Genomic DNA, 21,233 nt, shown 5'->3' with positions numbered 1-21,233 from the left:
GAAAATCTTAAATTATATTACCCTTGAAGGGTACGTGTTCTTTCTATCCACTTCTTCCAGTTATTTCTCACTTATTCTCATTCCAGTACAAGTAAAAAATAAGGGGACAAAGCAGTAACCAAAAAGGAAACAGAAATATGCAAGAACAAAAAGCCAATTTTATTTAAACACGAGAAGCAAAAGACCGAGGTTATTTATGACCTCGGCCCCTAGAGTACAAAAGTTAAATGCCGAGGTCGTATATGACCTCGGCCCTCTGTTACAAAACACGAGTGCTTCTAAGCACCTCCTGCCCCGGGGTCCTGATTCCCCAGGGTCTCTCCGCCTGCCTCGGCATCCTGCTGTCCGTCATCCTGCTGTTCTTCCTCTCCTCCACCGGCCTGGTCCCCTTCGGCACTGTCACCATCAGGCTCGAACTCTTGGAGCCATTTGTTGAATTCAGCTCGGATTTCGGCCAGGTCCTTTCCAGCCTGGATGCCCTCACCCACGCGGTCGCATAGTTCCTTGGCATCCTCGTTGTAGTGCGAGGCACTCTGAAGGAACTCCAGTTGCTCAGGGGAAAGGAAGGATGCCGCATCATTAATGGCCGACGTGTAGCCGAACATGAAGCTCGGCCGAGTTAGCTCGCCGAGATCACGAATGAAAGACTCTGACTTCCGGAATGCTTCCACGGCGGTGGCCCCGGCTGTGTCAATTGCCACCTTGGATGACTGCTCTTCCTGAGCTCTCTTTTCCCTCTCCTCATCAAGAGCAGTTATGAGCGAGGTGTTCGCGACCTCGGCCTTCTTCTTCGCCGCCTCGGCCTTGTCACGTCCCAGCTCGGCGGCCTTTAGTTTCCCCTCCAGGTCGGCGATCTTCTTCTGGAGCTCGGCAGGTGATTCATAAGTCTCTAGGAAATGACCAAAGCGTTGGTACATCTCAGCAAGGAACGCCGTGGTGGAAGCCCAAGAAACCGAGGCGCCCTGCATCAGCTCGGCCGGATTGAGTTTTCTGGTGTAAGTATTGTCCCGTGGCAGGACTGAATTCACCAGGAGCTCGTGCGCGACTTGTGGATTCTTGCAGCGGTCATTAACATTAACCGACCACTCCGGGCAAAATTGTGCTCCGGAGTGCCTCTTATCCTCCCCGGCCGCTATAGAGGGCACGTGGTGGAGGTTGAACAATGAGGACCCCGTAATGGGGTTATCCTGGACGACGGTCGCACCTCGACCCCGCCCCCGAGGTGGAGAGGCTAGTGTCACTCCGTGGGAAGGGACTCCCACCGGGATGGATGAAGCCCTGGATCTCCCACGCGTGCCTGAGGTGTGCAACCCTTCGCCTATGATCACCACGGCAGGTTCGCGAGTGCCTGCCGCCGCAGTGGTCTTTTGAGCCGGCCTGGAAGAGGACTCACCAGCGTCATTGCGCTTTTTTGCTGGCCTCTTTGCCACCTCGACCTCTCCCGAGGTAATCAGGTCGGAAACCTTCATTACTGCAAAGCACGAAATGAAGTTAGTTAGAATTCAAGGAAAACGAACAAGAAAGTGAGAAATGGAAAAGTACAAGGTATGTGAAGCCTAGTGGAGATGAGGACGAGATGGTCCGAGCTGATCAAGGCTCGGCTGAGCTCGCCCTTCACGAGCACTCTTTCAGGGAAGTCCCAACAGTTAATCTTTAGGCCCGACCCCGTCAACTTTTGGAAGTTGCGTTCTTCCAATTTGCCCGGGGAGGTTTCTTTGACTGAAGTGGGAGGTCTCCACCAGAATCCCCTGGGGAAGTTCTCAGCCGGGACGAAGAAAAAGTTATTCTTCCACTCCTTTATTGAGCTCGGGGCATCATATACCAACTTTGGAACCTTGTTCCCGAAGTAGAACCACCCCTTCTCGCTCCCACTGTTCTTAAGTGAATAACAACGGCGGAAGAGGTTGACGTTCGGCTCTATCTCTTGATGTCGGCAGAGTAGCTGGAAGCCGACGAGGATGCGAATTGCATTTGGGGTGAGCTGAGTAATCCTCACCCCCCAGTACCTCAGGCAGTCTCGAAGAAACCTCGTAGTTGGCACCCTGAGCCCGGCCTACAACTGTTCTATGTAGATGGCTACCTTACCCTTTGGGGGCAGGGCGGCGGACTGATGTGGGCGCGGCAGGTAAATACTGTACTCCCTCCTCCACGGATACTTGCGGATCACCTCGGCTATGGAAGCTTGGTCCACCGCACTGATGAAGGCCGGTATCTGGCCATAATTTAGCGTGGCCACGTTTGGAGGAATGGAGGGCTCCTGTACACCTACGTCCCTAGGGACTTCATTCCCGAGGTCATCATTGTACAAGACCTCGGGCTCGACCTCAATCTCTTCGGCCTGCTCTTCCGGAGACTCAACTCGGCGGGATGCCTCCGCACCTCCTCCCCGGGCTCGATCAGACGCTTCCCCACCTCCTTCCTCGGCGTTGGAGGTCGTTCTCTCCTCGGAAGGGTCGGGCCTCTCTGCCTCGGTGAAGTCAGGCCTCACCGTCTCTTTGAATGTGCGAGTTGTTCTAGCCATTAATACAAAGAGAAGAAGTGAACTTACTTAGGGAATGCAGAAAGAAGTTGCTGGAGAAGATGTGGTTCAGAAAGACTGCCGAAGTGAAAAAGCGGAAAGACGGAGCTCTGAGGTGATTTCAAATTTTGGTAAAGAATGAAACGGTGAAAAGAAACCCCTATTTATAGGCCACAGGAGGGAACCGAAGAGACGCGATCTTTGGGATTCCCTAAAGCTCTTTCTCTCCCCTCATTAATGAAGGTGCTGTTCACCTGACAATCGATCGTATTGATCCGACGTTAAAGCTGCCAGCCCCCGTTTCACCTTCCCCCAGTCACATCTATACAGTCATGACGTGTCCTTGCCATGTTCTGTGTTCCACACGCGCGTCAGCCTCGGGAAGTGATGACCTCGGGGGACCACGACCTCGCCCTTCCCAAGGCTTGGGGGGCTTAGTGAGGAGGGTATTTCCAGCTCGGCTAGAGCTGTTCCGACTGCTTCGGCCTCCCACCATCGGGCCTTGACTTCGGCCCAGTTATTGCCTCGGCCAAGGCTTTCCCTCAGCAAGCCGTAGTCAAGTATGATGACCTGGCAACCGGAGTTATGAAACATGGTCTCTGACACCTCTGACACTTCTGATAAAGCTGCCCTGACATGCGCCGCCTGACACACGACTGTTCCGGCGCACCTTTCCGCAGAGTCCATCAAGTCATCTTGATACGCTGACCCTGCCAGATCTTTAGGGACCCGTGCAAGCAGTCCCTCTCTCCTATCTGACTTCTATAAATACTCAGCACCTCTACTGAGAAAGGGGAGGGCCAAATTTCTGGTAAAGGCATCCTAGTCTTCTCTATACTTATTACTCTTTCACTCCCGAACTGACTTAAGTTTCGGAGTTACACCGGGGACTTTAGTCCCTCCTACAATTTAAGCAGGTTACCTCATCTGAGATAACCACTCAGGATAAGAGGTCTTCTCCAGCTCGGGTGACTCACTCCAGCAGGACAAAAACGACCTCCTCAGTATGCATACTGCTATTTAGGATGTTCTTTTTGAATTTTCATTTTCAAAGTGTTTAAGATCATTCTGTTAGAGAATCTCTTATGGTATTTACATGCGGTATCAAATATGATACAATGAATTAAAAAAGCTCATATCTATTTTTCACAGTTTATAATTGCTTCATCAGTACATTCTTTTCATTTTTTCATATTTTTTAATATGAGAGGAGCAGAATTTAAGAAATGAAAAGGGAAAAGATGACATTTGAACTAAAAATTTAAATTTTTGGATTGCCTCAACTTTAGGTAGTAGACAAGGCTTCCTTAACTTTATCACTGTATTCCTCGGTTCCACTAATATCGACCAATAGGCAAGGCTTCCTTTGCCTTGGTTCTACTCATAATATAATTTTATTTTTTCCAATATCATTTTTTTCAAAAACAGTATCTTTACACTAAATTCCTATAAACTTTGAAAAAAACTTAAAAATAATATTCATGAGTTTAACATTATTGTTAAAATTGCCATGGTAAATTTAAGTTTAGTTCAACATGAACTTTACATTAAGAAAATGGTCTGATACAATAGGCAGTAAATTTTTTACTATTTTGGCACTAGGTGCTGACTACAATTGTATAAACTTTTTAATGTATAGGCACACATTTAAAACAGTTGAATTTGAAATTATTTGCTAGGATCCTGGTTGGACATATCTACAACCTTCAATAAATTAACTAGAACTCAGCAAATTCTAATGTTGAAAGTATGTGCTACACTAAATTCCTTCAAAAACCACCAACCTTTGGGCTGGTGGCCACCACCTAGCTTGGTGGGGTGCCTTGCCTCCCACCAAAAATGCCACATTTAAGTGGTTTGCTTTAAAAAATCCAGGCGGGTGTGTTGTGCACCCGTTTGGTCCGGTGGTGGTTCAGTCCCCTCCGAGTTATTCCTGGACCTCCTTAGGTCCGCCCCCTCTCCCTTAGTGTAGAATAGATTAGGTTATACAACTGTTGTCGTCTCCAAAAAAAAAAAAACTAAATTCCTTCAAACGATGTTTTACACTAAAATTATTGCATTGTTACATTTTAAACAAATTTATTGTTCCAGCTTCATTTTTCAAAAACTATCTCACACACTTAAATTTTTTTAAAACTTTTTATATGACTTAAAAATAGAATGGTCTTTTGAGTTTTAACATAATTTTGTTGAATTGTCATGATAAAAATTAAATTTAGTTAGAAACATAAACTTTAAGGGTTTTTCTAACGGGTGTCTAATGAGCACTCGGTAGTACAGTCAAAATTCACCTAATCTACCATATATATATATATACATATCCTAATAATTATTACCCTCCATTTCATTCATATACTTGTCTTATTTAATCCTAACTACTCTCCCTTGTATTTATTTACTTTCCTTAGTTAATCTTACATTTCCAAGACTATAACTCTTGAAATATATCTTAACAAGTATCCAACGAGTATCTGTTAGATAGACTTAAACGTTAATTTACAATAAGAAAATTAGTTTGACAGAGAAATCAATAAGTTTTCTACCATGTCGGCAATAGGTACTCGTTAGATGACTAAGATTATATATCCGTTTTAATGTATTGGCACAAATGTAAATCATTTGAATTTGATCCTAGTTGGAGATATCTATAATACCCAATCAATTAGCCAGGACTCAAACAAATTTAATCAATTACCAGTTAAATACACCCGCCTATGGAAGTAATATAATTTCAAAATCACTTCTAACCATTTAAACAAACTCACCAACATATTACTAAACCTGATGAGTTGTACTTATAACTAACATGAAAGCAAATTGAATTGAAATTTACTTGTAACCTTAGTGAATAAATCCACCCAAAACCCCAAATTACATGTAACAAATTTGCCAAACTAATTGCATACATTTACTCACCTCAAATTAGGGGTGCAAACGAGCCGAGCTCGAGTCGAGCTTTGGCTAATCGAGCCGAGCTCGAGTTAATTTTGTGAAGCTCGAACTCGAGCTCGAGCTCGACGAGCTCAAAATATCAAGCTCGAGCTCGAGCTCGAGTCAAATTCGAGTCGAGCTCGAGCTCGAGCTCGAGCTTAAAAAATAAAAAAAAATAATTATTATTATTTTATTTTTTAAAAATAAAAAATAATTTTTTTTTAAAAAATGAATAAAATAATAATTTTTTTAATAAATAATAAAATATTAGGGATATATATGTAATTTTACTATTAAAATAAAAAATAAAAATAAAAAAAATATATAATTGAGCTCGCGAGCCAACGAGCTTAATATTTTTGAGCTCGAGCTCGAGCTCGAGATCGATTTAATTAGCTCGAGCTCGAGCTCGAGATCGATTTAATTAGCTCGAGCTCGATTCGAGCTCGATATTGACGAGCTCGAGTCGAGCTCGTATTCGAGCCGCTCGCGATCGGCTCGCGAGTGGCTCGATTCGCGAAACACCCCTACCTCAAATTAAAAGTACATTGTCCATAAAAATATAGCGTAATAAACATGTAGTACTAGTAATACAAGATAACAAGATTTGTTCTTTGATATATGTGTACGGTTAATGATATAACTTCTGCTATTTGTGCAAATTTTAATGAAATTATAATTTTATTAAAAAAAAGTTAATGAGAAATTAGTCTAGTATCAAAAGACAATGATACAAAAGCTTTCTGAATCTTGGATATTTCAATTTCAATTCATAACTTCATCATTACATTAGTGTAACATAAAGAAATCTCAAAATTACAACCACTTTATCATTGTCACCCCTAACCTACCAAAAATGTTTAACAGAAAAAAACCTTTGTGCTCAATCTCAACCTCTATCTAGGGCCCACACAAGGCTCCCATTCCTAATCTTTTTTTTTTTTTTTAAAGGAACCATTCCTAATCTTCAACACAACAAAATTGCAAACCAACTGTAAAAATGTATTCACCTCAAATTATAAAGTTCACTGCCCATAAAAATGTAGCAACATACAATACTAGTGGCAGCAATGACCCATTAATCTAACATCAAAAGACAAGGACATAAAAACTTTCTAAAATCTAAACATATTTCGTGTTTCAATTCCTGCTTTAGCATCACATTAGCGTACCATAAACAAACCCCAAAATCACAACCATTTTATTCTAATGCACCCGTAACCTCCCAAAAATGTTTAAAAGAAAAACCCTTTGTGCTTAACCTCAGTATCTATCTTTGGGACCCACACAGGCTCCCAATCCACACTTGTTAATTCTTCTCTACCTATTTTCTTGGTCATCTTTCTTTCTTTCTGCCGCTTCAGTCTTGCCCTCTCTCTTCTTAGTCTTCCCTATTTAATGGTTTCTCTTCTTCACCCCAAAATTGAAAAATATTTCTTCACTATCCAAACTCAGTTATTACCCCATTTTCCCTCCCTTCTCTTTCATCCCTGTCAGAGTTCTGACAGTGTCACCATATAGTAATTAATTTCTCTTCTCTTCAAGCATCCTTCCTTCCTCATTTTCTTGACCTTTTCGCCCTCTTCAGATTCATCAGAGCCTCTAGCTATCTTCTTCTGTCAGTTCTTCTCCACCACTCTCATTTTCTTCCCATTGCAGCTTTTCAAAAGCTCCATATCTGTATCATATATTGAAGAAGAAAGAAGTAGTCTGTTTCTCCAACTTGATCACCCCTCTTCAGTAAGGTGCTTTCTCATTCTTATTCTTTTTCCTTGTAACATTTCTTTCTTGTTCTTCATCTTTTGCATAAGATTTTATGACCAGCCGACTAAAATAGTCTTCTTTTTATTAACTTAAGGAATGCAAAACCCATTTTTTCTTTTTTTTTCCCCTTACTAAAAATGCAGGACGAGGTAATTATTTATTTCTTCTTGTTAGCTTCAAGCTCGATTTTTCTTTGTCAATCTATCTTCGTCCCCCGTGTACTACGGTTAGAGCGAAGAGATGAAGAAATTTCTAAGTGGATGACGTATTATAGGGTCCTTTTCTCTTTCTTTTTTGACTCAAAAGCTGTTTGATTACGTCATTAAAGTCCTTTTTAAATTTCCTTGGGGTTTTATGTTCTGTTAGCATTTTCTTTTAGATGCTATTATTTGAATCAACTCAAAAAAAGAATTTGCCAAAATTAAATATTTTTAATGAATATTTGGAGTTTGGAAGCAAAATTTTTCTCCTTTAGAAGTTGAAAAATGGGAAATGTTTTCAAGTTTTCTGTTCTGTTAGTTTTTTCGGTGCTGCTAAAATCAACAGAACTAAATTTGACAAAAAGTAAAATTTTTATCAATAATTGGATTTTTAAGAGCATTTTTGTCACTTTAAAAAGAAAGTAGACTTTTATGTATAATAAATTTTCTCGAAAGCATTTTACTACTTTTCACACTTGACAAAACCCAAGACAGTGTTGTATCAGGTACCAACAAAAACTAATTTTAATAAATGAATATAGATTAAAAAAATATTTTAGATTAATTAATTTTAATATTTTAAAGGTTTTACTTTTTAAATTATTTTGTTTGAGAGCTTAAGCTATCGAGTTCCGAGTCAACTCGGAGGCGCCGAAGTGGGAAATATAACCGACTAAGTGGAAAGTGGGGACCAGCGTACACTTTCTTTATTTTCCCAATTTAAATTTACGGATCCTTTGCCTTTTTTTTTTTTTTTCTTGGGTCTTATTTAGTCCTCTTTTGTCTTAAACCATGTAGGGTCATTTAGCTTTTTCCTCTTTTATAGCATCATTTTCTTTAATTTTGTAAATCTATCTTTTTTTTTAATTTTGAAAACCCTTTTTTCTTTATTGAGTTTTGTAACCCCTTTTTGTAAATCTGTCTTTTTTGACCTTTTGCATTGTCAACTAAAAAAGTATCCAATTCTGTTAATATAGTCATAAAAAGTTGTTCTTCCTCTCTCTTTTACTCCTCTTTTTTTAACCCTAAAAAAGTACATTTCACATTTTACACCCCTTAATTTTAAATCAATTGAAGAAGATGATTGCCACGTGCGTGTATTAAGTGTACTCTAGCTTTAATGTTTGGTTCGAGATTCAATCATTTAACACTTGGTGGTGTTTAAACACGCTTATGCATCTAATATGGGGATGGTCCTTAATTGACCCTACAAAAGTTTTAAACAATTGCAACAACTTCTTTTTTTGTTTCATTTTTTCAGCTAATAGAGATTATATTTGTGCTTGGATTCTAGCCATTATTTCAATTTCTTTTTTTTTTCTTGAAAAAATAATAAGTTGGTGCACATATGGTAAATTAGATGCTTCAAAATTATTGACGTGTGATAGATTTCGAATATTCTCAATTTGTTGCACAAATTGTTTGACTTTAGAGTACCACCCACATGTGCATGTTCTATAAAAAATTTTGTCCCAAAAGAGGATAAAAAGTACTAGAAAACCAAGAAGCTTTTGTCTTGTGCTAGTTATGATTAGCCACTTTTTAGATTCGATTTAATCTATACTTTTATCTACACATAAAACATTCAACATGAAGATGTTCTATTTCATGTGAAAACTATTTTCTTTTAAAATAATAAAAATAAAACTTAGCAAAATATGTGAAATAGGCCCCTCATCTTATATGAAAAAAAATAAATTGGAACTTTGGCCACTTTTCCTTTGTCAAAGTAATTTGGACTTTATTGTGTGTGCTGCTACTTTTGGATGTTTCTCTATAACATCTTTACTAAACTATTCTAGCCATCCGATTCATCTTGTAGGATTCCCTTGCCGAGATCCAGCGGTGGTGATACGAAGTTATGCTGATCATGAAGAGGAAACTTGCGTGCTGGTCTAGAGGCAGGGAAGCCTGTAGTATGGACTTTGATGAAGAGAGTAAGCAATATAAATATGGCCCACTTTTCTCTTATACGTACTTTTTTTTTTGCCATTTTTTTTTTTTGCCTTTAAAGTTGACTGTTCAAAATCTCTCCGTAATTAATGCTCCTTGTCCTTGTGATTTATAGCACAACGTTATGGGTCATAGATCACAAAGTATTAATTATAGGCTTGATATTCGTGGGCAACATACCTACCATGTGGACTAGGACTACCATATTAAATAAGAATTGTTCTGTTACGACTTAGAATTTTGAAGCCCCAAAAGCAGAAACAAGGAAAGAGTAAATCATAGCCGTGATTGCTATTTAAACTTTCTTTTTATAATGAGAAAGTTTAGATGGATTCAACTCTCAAATATAATCATAGGGCGGGACATATCTCTCCACACGTTGATATTTTTGAAATGAGCATCTATTAAAGTTGGTTGGTACATTTAATTTGCATCTAACTTCTAGTATAAGTATGTACTTTGACATTTGTCGTGTCTTTGTTACCATTTAGATGGTTATTTACTAACCATCTAGATGGGAACAAGGAATGAGTAAATCATAGCCATGAGTTGGTATTTTGAAAATGTTTTTTTAATAATAAAAAAGTATAATTGGATTCGGTTCCCAAGTATCACCACGGACAGGGCAATGCCGGGGGACATTGGTATTTTTCAAATTAATGTATAGTAAAGTTGGTTAGGACATTTAACACATCTAACTTCTAATACAGGTTTGACGTTTATCGTCTCTTTTATACCATTTAGATGGTTATTTATATTTAATTTTACTTTTGCAAAAAAGTAATACTTAGATTCCGTCTTAACGAATGCTTATTGGGTAACCCTAGATCGGTTCGTCTAATATTGGCTGCAAATATCAGAAACATTTAATTGGTCGCCTAGGTTCAATCGTTGGGTTCATTTCTACCACACGAGAAGTCTTTGGAACATATGCGTCTTTGCCCTATTAGGGTCCTGATTAAGTGATTAACATTTATGTCACACTTCAACTAGTAATTAGTAATTGCAATGTCCTTCTCAGTTCTTGATCCCAATTCACTAACATAATATCCATTTTACTGGGTGGGGAAAGAGACGAGGAGTATTGTTTTGTCTTTTGACGGCGCTTACAACTCTAGATTATGATACTGAATGTTTCAGTGCTAACTAATGCCTGTACTATTGGTAGAAAGCAATAAAACTCATCTTATTTTGAAGAGAATGATAATTAATGCACTATGATGTAATTTCCTACACTAGCCGATGATTTTCTTCTCCTGTTGTGACAATTTCTTTTCCAATTTAATTAGCCAAAGATAAGGAAATCTGGATATAATCTCCACGGTAAGAATTGTAATTAGAAAAAAAAAAAAGTAAATGGCTTCAGATAATTCAATATTTCCCACATGCGGGCTTATGATTTCATTGCTTATGGCATACTAGGGATGGAAGATATGGATCTTTCTTTTCATAGTGCATGAGTTGCAGATCAATAATGGAGTGATTGTGATTTATGAATACTACATTTAGTGACTTAGGCCCACAGGCATTTACATGTTTGCATTTAATACATGATGGAAATAGTGACCTTATTGCTAGTGCTATTGTGATTGAAAATGCTCCACCTTCAATTCATGTGACTTTGAGGAGAATGTGGGTCATAGAAGTCAATGTCTAGATAACATGTCCCCAAGAAAAGTCTCTCATTTTCTGTTTGTACAGCTTCTTTTGGGGGGATTCTCTTTCTTGTCCATCCATTTCAATCTTTTGGGATTTTTCTAGATTTTCTCTCTTTTTTTTTAAAAAAAATTATATTATTATTATTGTATTTTGTGATCTTCTGTCTTGAAGTTTTACATTCGTGAACCACCATGAGATGTTTGCTGCATTTAGGAGGATATGCTCCTACTAATTGAAAATCTGAAGATCCAACTATAAGTGTTTGATCAATGCTTGTCTGGAACTGGATTATGTAATGTTTGAAAGATTCAAAAAACCAAATCACAGTTAAGTGCTATGTTACTCAGGCTCAGCTACCAAGTCTTGCCAACACGCCTATTCTGGTGCAAAATGAAAAGTCAGACACAGGCGCTGCAAGGAAAAGTAAAGAGTTTGAGTAACATAGGTTAAATGTGAATATAGATTGGTGGGATTCTTGGATTTGAAGTTTTAGTTCTGAATATTGAGCAAGAGTGGAGCTCAAACTATAGAAAGAAGTAGACGCAAGCAGGTAGGGATGCACTATTTTAGGCAATGAGCTAGTCCAGTTGAGTTTTGTCCATATCTCCCCGATTACAAGCGATTTGGTGTGTTCTTCACTAAGCTGATATACACAGAAAATCCAGTATTATATTAAAGTCGTACAAGTTTACGCTGACCTTGTAAAAATTTACGCCAGCCGGACTAAATCAGACAGAACTCAATTCAACCTGCCTCCGTCTTGCATTGTTACATAGAAAGAACAAGGAATCGCTGTTTGGAACAATAAGGCATCAAGATTGAATTTACTTAAACTTGAAATGACAGTCAGCAGAGCTAGGCTAAAAGTAACTTGGGTGGTAGATTTACGTCAAAACACTTGATAAGAGAAATGGTGGCAAATTTAGCAAAACCTTGACTCAAATAGCTTTCTCTTTATTCCTTTTGACTGTTAAAATACGAAGTAATGTTAAACCATTCTTGTATTCTTTCTTCCTCTGTTCTTTCCCTCATTTTCTCATTTTCTCCTTTGAAACAGTTGTAATGTCTGGAATGCAATATCATGAGACACAAATTGTTTGGAGTATTTCTATTTGAGGATACTTTGGCTGTTGAACTAATGCAATGAACTCTACGAATTCCTTGTCTCTTAGATGGCAATGATCAATTAACAATACAAACTCCTTGCCTTGAACAATTTTACTGAGGTCTAAGCATATCATTGATGTCCATCGGAGACAGGTCCAGTAGTGTTTCACTAAGCACGTTAACCTGTCTTTGTTCTTTCTGTTGCTTTGCCAGTTGGCTCATCGTAAGGAAATGATTTTATCTAGTGCATGAGATGAACAATTTTATCCATGTGGAAGCATTTGAGGTGGATGGCCATCCAATAATCCCTCTGACACTGGTTGCTCAGTTCAATACGAAAATTTACCTTTTTGTATCGCTCTATTTTCTCCTAGAGGTGCCCCTGAGGTAACAGAAAATGAAGAAACACTTCAACCTAGTAAATTTTGAGACCTATTGCCTTTTTTTATCTGTAGTATGAATCACAAATAAACATTTTTTATGATAAGATTTGTGGATTTACAAACCCCTCATGCAGCATAAAGCATCAAAACACGTGACATAGATGTTATATTATTTATCATGGATCTCCAATGGTAATATCCACCCAGCGATTGCACCATTTTGACGACTGTAATTTATTTGACAACTATCATATTTTGACCATTTTGGTATTCTGCTGGCTGCAAATATCAGCTGTGGCAGCTTCAACATTTGAAATCAGCAAATGCATTAGTAGTTAACATTGTTAGTATCGGAATTGGCAACATTCTCTTGCATGAATTTTTAAGTCTTTCATTACAGAAATCTCTAAAATTGCTTTGAAATTTCAGGAATTATAACATACAACGGCCTTGAGAGATGCATTCTGAACAGTCAATCGTATAACAATGCAACCAGACAAGATGGTTGTGCAACTGATTCAGGTGATGAAGACGCCTCCAGCTGCTGTTCCAATCATGTTGCTACAGGACCGTTCTCTTCTCACTGTACAATGATGAGGATGGATGATTGTGGACCAGATGAATCGGAGTTCTCAGGAAGTCCTCAGCATTTCTACCAGCGAGAAGAACCAGGTTACATAACTAATTCGACAGACCTGGAGACAATGAAAGAAAAGTTTGCTAAGTTGCTGTTGGGAGAAGATGTTACAGGAGGAAATAAAGGGGTTTCCAGCGCATTGGCCTTGTCCAATTCCATTACAAATCTAGCAGGTATTTTAGCCTCAGATATTCCTTTATAATCCGTTAATTGCTTTACTTTATGACATTTAGATCTCAAGTGTCAATGAATATTTTCAGTTTCCAATCTTTTGCAAGGCAAGCAGATTCTTTTCACCTGAATTCTGAACATATACGAAACTCATATTACATCTAATGTTGCGATGTGTAACAAGTATAAACATGATGAGATTAGCAGATTATAATAATATTTCTTAGTGTCCCATTAACAAGGAATAGATACAGCTGGGAAACAATTTCAGATCATCTTATTAGGGGAGCAATATCCAAATCTGACATGACCTTAGTTAATTGGGAAAGAACTTCCATCTAGTCCTAGAAATATTTTTATCTCCAAAGCTGCTGTGATATCTATTATTCAAATTTTCACATCTCCAAGTGCTTTGACTGTTGTGCAGTATCTGTTTTTGGTGAGCTGTGGAAATTAGAGCCACTGCCAGAAGAAAGGAAGCGCAAATGGCGGAAAGAGATGAATTGGTTACTTTCTCCCACCAACTACATGGTTGAGTTGGTCCCTGCTAAAAAAAGTGGCACTAACGGCCAAATAATGGAGGTAATTTATTAATCCAGAGAATAGCATCATGTTGTGATGCCAAACTATCCAGACACTAATTTTTTTTCTTGTTTGTTAATGGTCATGGGACAGATAATGACTGCAAAAGCTCGTTCAGATATCCACATGAATCTTCCAGCACTTGAGAAATTGGACTCCATGCTTATTGTAAGCTGTCTCTTGAATCCCGTTTTTAAAAAGTTGTTTTTCTGCTCATTTAATATCAAAATTGACTCGGTGAACGTGGTCATCTGACAGGAAATACTGGATTCCATGGTTGATACTGAGTTCTGGTATGTGGAAGTGGGCAGCAGAGCAGAAGGAAGAAGCAGGAGTGCAGGTGAGAGCAAAAGGTGGTGGCTTCCTTCACCTCGTGTACCTGCAATTGGTCTCTCCGATGCTGAAAGGAAGAAACTGCTAAATCAGGCTAAACGAGTCCATCAAGTGTTGAAGGCTGCCAAATCTACAAATGAAAGTGTTTTGCTTGAAATGCCTGTTCCAGATATCGTTAAGGATGCACTCAACAAGGTTAGCAAAATCAGCTTGTTCATCTGGTCATTTTGGGAAATTTTCTATAGCAGGCTGAAACATAGAATCTAGTATCTGACAACCTGCTGATTGAAGATGAAAACCAGTTCCACAGAGGAAAAGTAGATAAAATGACAGGGAAGAGAAGTCCATTTGGACCAGAAAGTGCATGACAACTTGCATGAAGATACTAATATATTTAATTTCTCATTTTCAAATAAGATATTGATCATATTAGTAGACAATGCAGTCTGGAAAAGCAAGTCTTGGAGAGGAACTGTACAAAGTCTTGGCTGCAGAAATGATTCCTGCAGGGGTCATGATCAATTCCCTAAACTTGGAATCTGATCACAGTGCCCTTCAAGCTATTAACAAGTTGGAAGCAGCCATGTTTGCTTGGAAGGAGATAATCAAGGGACAATCCAGTGAAGAATCTCCAGCTAGAAGGTCCTGGTCTTTTGGAAAAGATCCAGTATCTGAAATGGATAAGGTGGAGTTTTTGCTGAATAGGGCTGAACACCTCCGACAGCAGCTGAAGGCCAGATACCCAAATCTTCCTCAGACATTCCTTGATGCCATTAAGGTCGAATATGGAACGGTAAGTACTAAGCAACATTGGCCTAATGAGGATCTCTAAATGGAAAGATTGCTATGTGAAGCTTTGATAACTGTAAGTTTCAACAAGAGAAGCTTCAATGCTTGATAATCCGTACATAGGTTTTCACAGGCATATCATTGTATCCTTAAAGTACCAGGAATAAACAAGATTCTGCCTGGATCAGAAAAATGAATGCAGTTCTTTTCCCAAAAAGAGTTCCACGGAGTATGATTTAAGTAACTGTCAAAAGGATAAATCTCCTGGCTTCTAATATTTCCATTTTTTGATCTGTGCTTTTCTGCTTCAAAGGAAAATAATCACTTTACCACTTACACTTTAGTACAAATACTGAAATAGAAGCATAATAATGGGAAATAATCAGTTCAACCACTAATGTTTTAGTTCAAATAACAAAATTAAACTTCTTTTTGCATGGTTCTTACTTGTTATATTTCCTGGGCATGCGTTGCTTAGAAAATCGTGTTTTTCCAAACATTTCATCTATTTTATCTTTATTTTATCATTATCAATTTTTTGCACTAATGAAATGTTACATTGGACGAAGAGCCAAATGAGATTTTGATTGTTAATTGTTTTAGGACGTGGGGCATTCAATTTTGGAAGCATATTCCAGGGTCCTAGGGAACCTGGCTTTCTCCGTACTTTCTAGGATAGGAGATATTCTGGAAGAGGATCACCTGAGCAATCCAAGTTCACCTGTGGCAGCTAGTTACTTCCCTGGAATAAGAATTCCGGGAATATCAGATAGCCCATTGCAATGCCGAATTAGGCATTCACTTCTCGACCAGATGAATCGAGTCGATGGAAATGCTCATCGCTGCAGTGGAAGTGAAGCTTCTTATTCTGAAAGCCCATTCGGTGATTCCAGTATAAGTTCGATGACTGTTACACCAAGTCGTAGCAGAGTCTGGTGCGTTGGTGGAGATTCTTGTGGTACCCTGTCTGCTACGAGCTCGCCATGATGGAGAATTGTGCATAGTTATGATGGTTGTTTTTGTAGATAAATTGCCATCTTCACAGGAAAGAAAGAGATTTTGTTTTGCTGACCTCTTGTAGTGAGCCTACTCGCTCATGGTCACACAGAATGTCCCCGTCTAGTTAGTTACATGTAGACTGGCAGCATTTGAAACTGAAAGACAAAATTTACAAATTTTTATGTAATTAATTCTTATTTATCTTTAGATTATATCAGTGGCCAGGGAAATACTGATTATCCATGGAGATGACAAGAAGTGAGTCTTAGCAGTTACATGGGACTGTCTAATATACATGATGTGTCAGATATTGACCATATTTAAGCTTCTGGAGGGGATTGGCATGAGAAATAGTACATGACAAGTTAATCATGAAGGTTTTGGTTTCTATATTCATATTAGAAACCTAGTCATATCTTCAACTATGTTTCTAAGATAGCTTCTGCATCATGCATCACAATTTTCTTCTTGAATGAATATTGGGGAAGATGATGCAGAGTTAAAAGATTCTCAAAAGACTTTTTACTTGAATATTAAAAATAAAAAAAAAAACTCAATTTGGAATGGCAACCTACTCAATAAGCTGTAAAGAGGAGCACCATGTGGATGACCAATCATTCCATTAGTCTCAAAGGACAATTTTGATGGTAACAAAGAGGATGATCATGCAGACGACCAATTTATTCTAGTGGTTTTAAAGAAGTTCAAAAGATGAAAAGACTGTTCAAATATTAGTAAATTGATTCAAACTTGGGAAGTTTATAAAAATTCGCGTGCCTTCACGTTACCATTGGTATGGAGCATGCTAGAGAAAAACAGTTTATTTGAAATTTTTTAGAAATTTTTGAGTTACATGAATTTCTAGTACTTTAAGTTTCTTACAATTGCATATTTTAAAAATTAAGAGGCAAGACTTTATATCTCCCTTCGCCATATGATTGTTTTGCAAGTTATCAAATAACATGATCTTTATCTTAAAAAGAAATGTAACTTTAGAACAACAAAGAGTTTTTTTTTTAAAATTATTCTTTAACAAAAAAGAAAAGAATTTTGTAGTGCAATTGTAGTTTTTTATTTTTATTTTTTATTTTTGAAGAAACGACTAAGTTTAATCACTTTAAACTGTAAGTTTCATTAATTTGTCAAGATAATGAACTACTTATGCGTAAAGTCACCACATAGATACTCAAACTTGCCAAATTAATTGCTGATTTTTAAGAATTGCTGATTTTGAAGAACATACTATTGCAGGTGACAAATACTGCCACAAACTGGATTTGTTAAGTGACAAGATCATTACTTCAGAAAAGAGTATGCAGATTCATGCCTCTATCTTTTGTAATTTTCAGAAAGAAAAAAAAAAAGAGTATAATCATTTCTATGAGCTGCTATTAACAGAAAAAAAAGAGTACATCCCTTTTACTTGATAAAGGAAAAAAATCGAGTATAATCAGTTATTTGTGCTCTCTGATTCTCCTATTTATACTAGTGCTCTATTTTTTACACTTTTCCTTTTTTTTTTCTTTCAACAATGCCATTTTTTATAATCCCTAAAATACCACCCTTATCCGGTTTGTCTTATTTTTTTTCTCTTGTTATTTTTTCTAGCTTGTGGTTGCTTTTCCGAAAGAAATATGGATTACAAATATTTTAGTAAGGTCCTTAGAATCACAAATGCACCCAAAATTTGTGAAGCTAATAATAAACATCCGTAGGACTAAAAATTGGTTAGACTATGTATATTGAGAAACAATAGCCAAGAATACTAGTGTAGATCGCTCACCTTATTCTCTACATAATACCAGATTATGAATGCTCAAGCTACTCATAAGTTGAAATATTTGAAAATATTATTTGAAATAATATTATAATATTTTTTTATGATGTGACGTATGTACGATAAAAAGGTAATTAAAATTATAAAATAGTAGTTGAAAAATGTATTTATAATAAAAGTAAGTTTCATTTTTTACGAACCAAATTTGTATCCAAACAATTATTTCAGTCCTAAACTGCCTTCAGTCCTATTTCGCTTTATTATTTTTTTGGGCTACTTTGATAGGCTCATCAATCAAATGGACAAAGAGACTTGGAGCGTTTTGGCTACAGTTTCACCGTCCTCATCCTTACTTGCATGTCACGCGTTAATTTGTCGGCTATCTACATGTTCACGAAGAAGGGATGCAAGTTGTGATGATTGTTCTCAATGGGGCACCTTTTTTGTTTTTTTTTTAATAACACATCATTATTGTTTTGTTTTTGGGATTTGCGGAATGCCTCGCCGAGGAATATTTTATTTGTCCTGTCCATCAATAGCTTGTCCAAAAACTATGCACATACATGCATGAACACACACTTTCTCCTTCATGCACACGTATGTATGTACACACTCTCTTCTACACACATTTTCTTCTATAACACGCACTGTAACCATAAATAATCTCTCCATCAAACACACAAAATACATATTTTTTTCTCTCGAATACACACTTTTCAAATTAAAAATACACTCTCTTGCGTACACAAACACAAAAGCGCACTTCCCATGCTACCATATAGTTTATTACATAGTTATTAAACCTAACCTGACAAGGAACTCGACAAAGGAACTGCATCATGGATCGCTAGTTCAACCAGTTGGTCACGAGTTAAATCGATTGATCACTAAAATCATATTTATAAATACAAAGTAGTCATTTTAGTATAGGTAAAATATCTAATAAAGTGCTCTTATATACTAATTATTGCACTTAGAAAGATACGTAATGAACATACAAATATTTGTAGAAGACTTAGTTGTTGGATCCTTAATCTAACATTGAACTTATATGTGAATAATTATGTGTTGCAAACTATCAATTAAGCTTAATCCCAATTAAAGTGATCAAATATAGTTTGGGTTTAATGTATCTAATAGGGTGTGGGCCTTTAATGTGTAGAAACTTAAGGGCTCCTATTTTTATGATGGGCTGAAATAGGGTTCCAAAGAGTAACAGGAATGTTACCTATAAATAGGGTTATGGTCTCCAGGTCACACGTATCATTCTATTTGTCGTATTTTCTAGTACCACAAAATATATCTCTTCCCTGATATCCCATCGTCAGGAAAAATACCAGAGAGATACTAAAGGGCTCTCTCAAGAATCGGCGAATACATGTTGACCTGGAAGGCCACTCCAATACTCTTGGAGATTCATATATCAGTTTGACGATATGAATCCAGGTACGCTTCCGCAATTTTTCTTGTTAATTTATTTCTTGATAATCGCCATATAGATTTTGGGTTTAATAGGTAATGGCTTTCACCAAAGGTTAATATAAATTACCGCCCTAACAAGTGGTATTAGAGCCTATATGGTTGATTATTAGGAAATAATTTGGATTTAGTAATTTTTTTTAAAGAACAATTATGTATGATATTTGTGAAGTATTGGCCCGCTTTGATTGTTTAGCTTGTTCATATCGGCTATTAAACGAGAAAACTCTTGGTTAATGGCCAATTGTATTCGATTTTGACTATTAAACGATTGTATTCAATTTTGATTATGAATTTGTGGACCCGCTACATGATGCATAAGTCATGACGTGGTTTTGTAAATTATGTTCTCTGACTAGTTGCAAAAGTCATGATAGGCCACACGGTACATGTTTTCTATAGTCATCTTTTTGGGTTTTCATGTTTCGACTTCTGTTTTGGTTTCTCACAGGGCAGACATGGGGTTTCTTTTAATTTCTCTATTTTTTAAGGAAAATTGATAAGAAAGAATGGATGAATCAATTTTGTGAAACTCTCCATCGGATAGCATAATGTTTGTGGGATCTACGTGCTTTTGATGATGTAAGCTAATTTGTTTTCTGATTTCGGGAAGTCCTTTGTCCTTTTCTCCACTTTATGGACAGAAATTGAAACTGTGAATATTTTCTTGTCAATTTGATTATTACTTGAATTATTTGACCTATTTTCTTAGGTAATAGAGCTAATGTGCATATATTTATGTTAAGAAAATTAGGGTTTCTTTAATTTGAATAAATCCTAATAAAGTTAAACAAGACATTCAAGCCTATAAAGTCCATATGTTTAGCCCACTAAATATATAGTTTTATAAGACATTATGGATATCAAGAAAATTTTGGGCTTGAATAATAAATTGGGTCAAATTATGAGTATGGACCTTTGGTCCAATAAGTCTTGATCCAATTGATCAGATTTGACCACGTTTTGACCAGAGTTGATCAAAGTTGACTTTGATCAAAATTTTTTGTTTAATTTGGATAATTTTAAATTTGAATATTGGTATGATTATATATATTTTAGAATAAATTAATTGAAATAATATGCCACCAAAGTGACCTCTGTTATGGAAATTAATTTGTTCTAAAATATAACTAGTTGGGTACTTGCAATTTTATGAATCTTGATCGGCCCAAAGGAAGGTCAATATTTAATAAAGTTACATGTGCACTTGTGGTAATAAATACGTGATAATTATTTGAATTTTACATGTAATTTATAAATTGGCCCAAAGAAAAATTTATTTTTGACATGTTATTATTATCAGTATTTATTTCTGCACCTAGATATCACTTAGAAGTTAATATTTTTGTCCAATGACAAAATATTAATGGAACATCGGTATCTTGAGATGGGGTTACTTTTATTTAAATTTATTATTATTTTGGTTTATGTGAGCATAGTTTTAATTATTTTATGTTTTCTGTTTAGTTGTAAATGATCTTACGAATATTACTACTAACATCAATAATATTCCTATGTTGAATGAGACAAACTTCAAGTTTTGAAAAGAAAATCTCTTGATAGTACTTGGAGTAATGGATCTCGACCTTGCGTTAAGGGATGATTCTCCCCCACCTCTTACAGATCAGAGTACCTCTGATGAAAAGAAGGATAAGGAAAGGTGGGAGAGATCAAATCGTTTGGGTCTGATAATCATTAAGAAGGCCGTTCCAGAAGCATTCAGAGGAACAATGTCAGAAACAAAAGTAACCGCTAAAGAGTTCCTTCAAAACATTGAAAAAAGGTTTGTCAATAACAAAAAGACTGAAATTAGTACGCTCTTGACATGCCTAGTTTCAATGAAATATAGTGGTAAAGACAATATCAGAGAGTACATTATGGAAATGTCTCATCTTGTTTCAAAATTAAATGCACTTAAATTAACACTCTCTGAAAAGTTATTAGTGCATTT

The 21,233-nt window shown here is 36.9% G+C and overlaps 1 protein-coding gene across 2 annotated transcripts; it reads left to right on the top strand.

Annotated features, from left to right (window-relative positions):
* The first annotated feature begins 6,889 nt into the window (after positions 1-6,889).
* On the top strand, positions 6,890-16,269 carry LOC113781500 (rop guanine nucleotide exchange factor 14). Of its 2 annotated transcripts, none has more exons than XM_027327447.1 (8): positions 6,890-7,194; positions 9,236-9,350; positions 12,945-13,325; positions 13,751-13,905; positions 13,999-14,073; positions 14,164-14,433; positions 14,684-15,031; positions 15,631-16,269. In XM_027327447.1, the coding sequence occupies exons 2-8, from the start codon at positions 9,275-9,277 to the stop codon at positions 16,012-16,014; spliced, it is 1,689 nt and encodes a 562-aa protein (XP_027183248.1). In that variant the 5' UTR covers positions 6,890-7,194; positions 9,236-9,274; the 3' UTR covers positions 16,015-16,269. The 2 variants fall into 2 exon arrangements, with proteins under 2 accessions (XP_027183248.1, XP_027183247.1); XM_027327446.1 differs by having other exon boundaries at positions 14,675-15,031.
* Positions 16,270-21,233: the final 4,964 nt, after the last annotated feature.

This window comes from Coffea eugenioides, chromosome 8 (assembly GCF_003713205.1).
Source record: "Coffea eugenioides isolate CCC68of chromosome 8, Ceug_1.0, whole genome shotgun sequence".
NCBI classification, from domain to species: domain Eukaryota; kingdom Viridiplantae; phylum Streptophyta; class Magnoliopsida; order Gentianales; family Rubiaceae; genus Coffea; species Coffea eugenioides.
The sequence above is the reverse complement of the archived record's forward strand: the minus strand, read 5'-3'. Positions and strand labels throughout refer to the sequence as shown.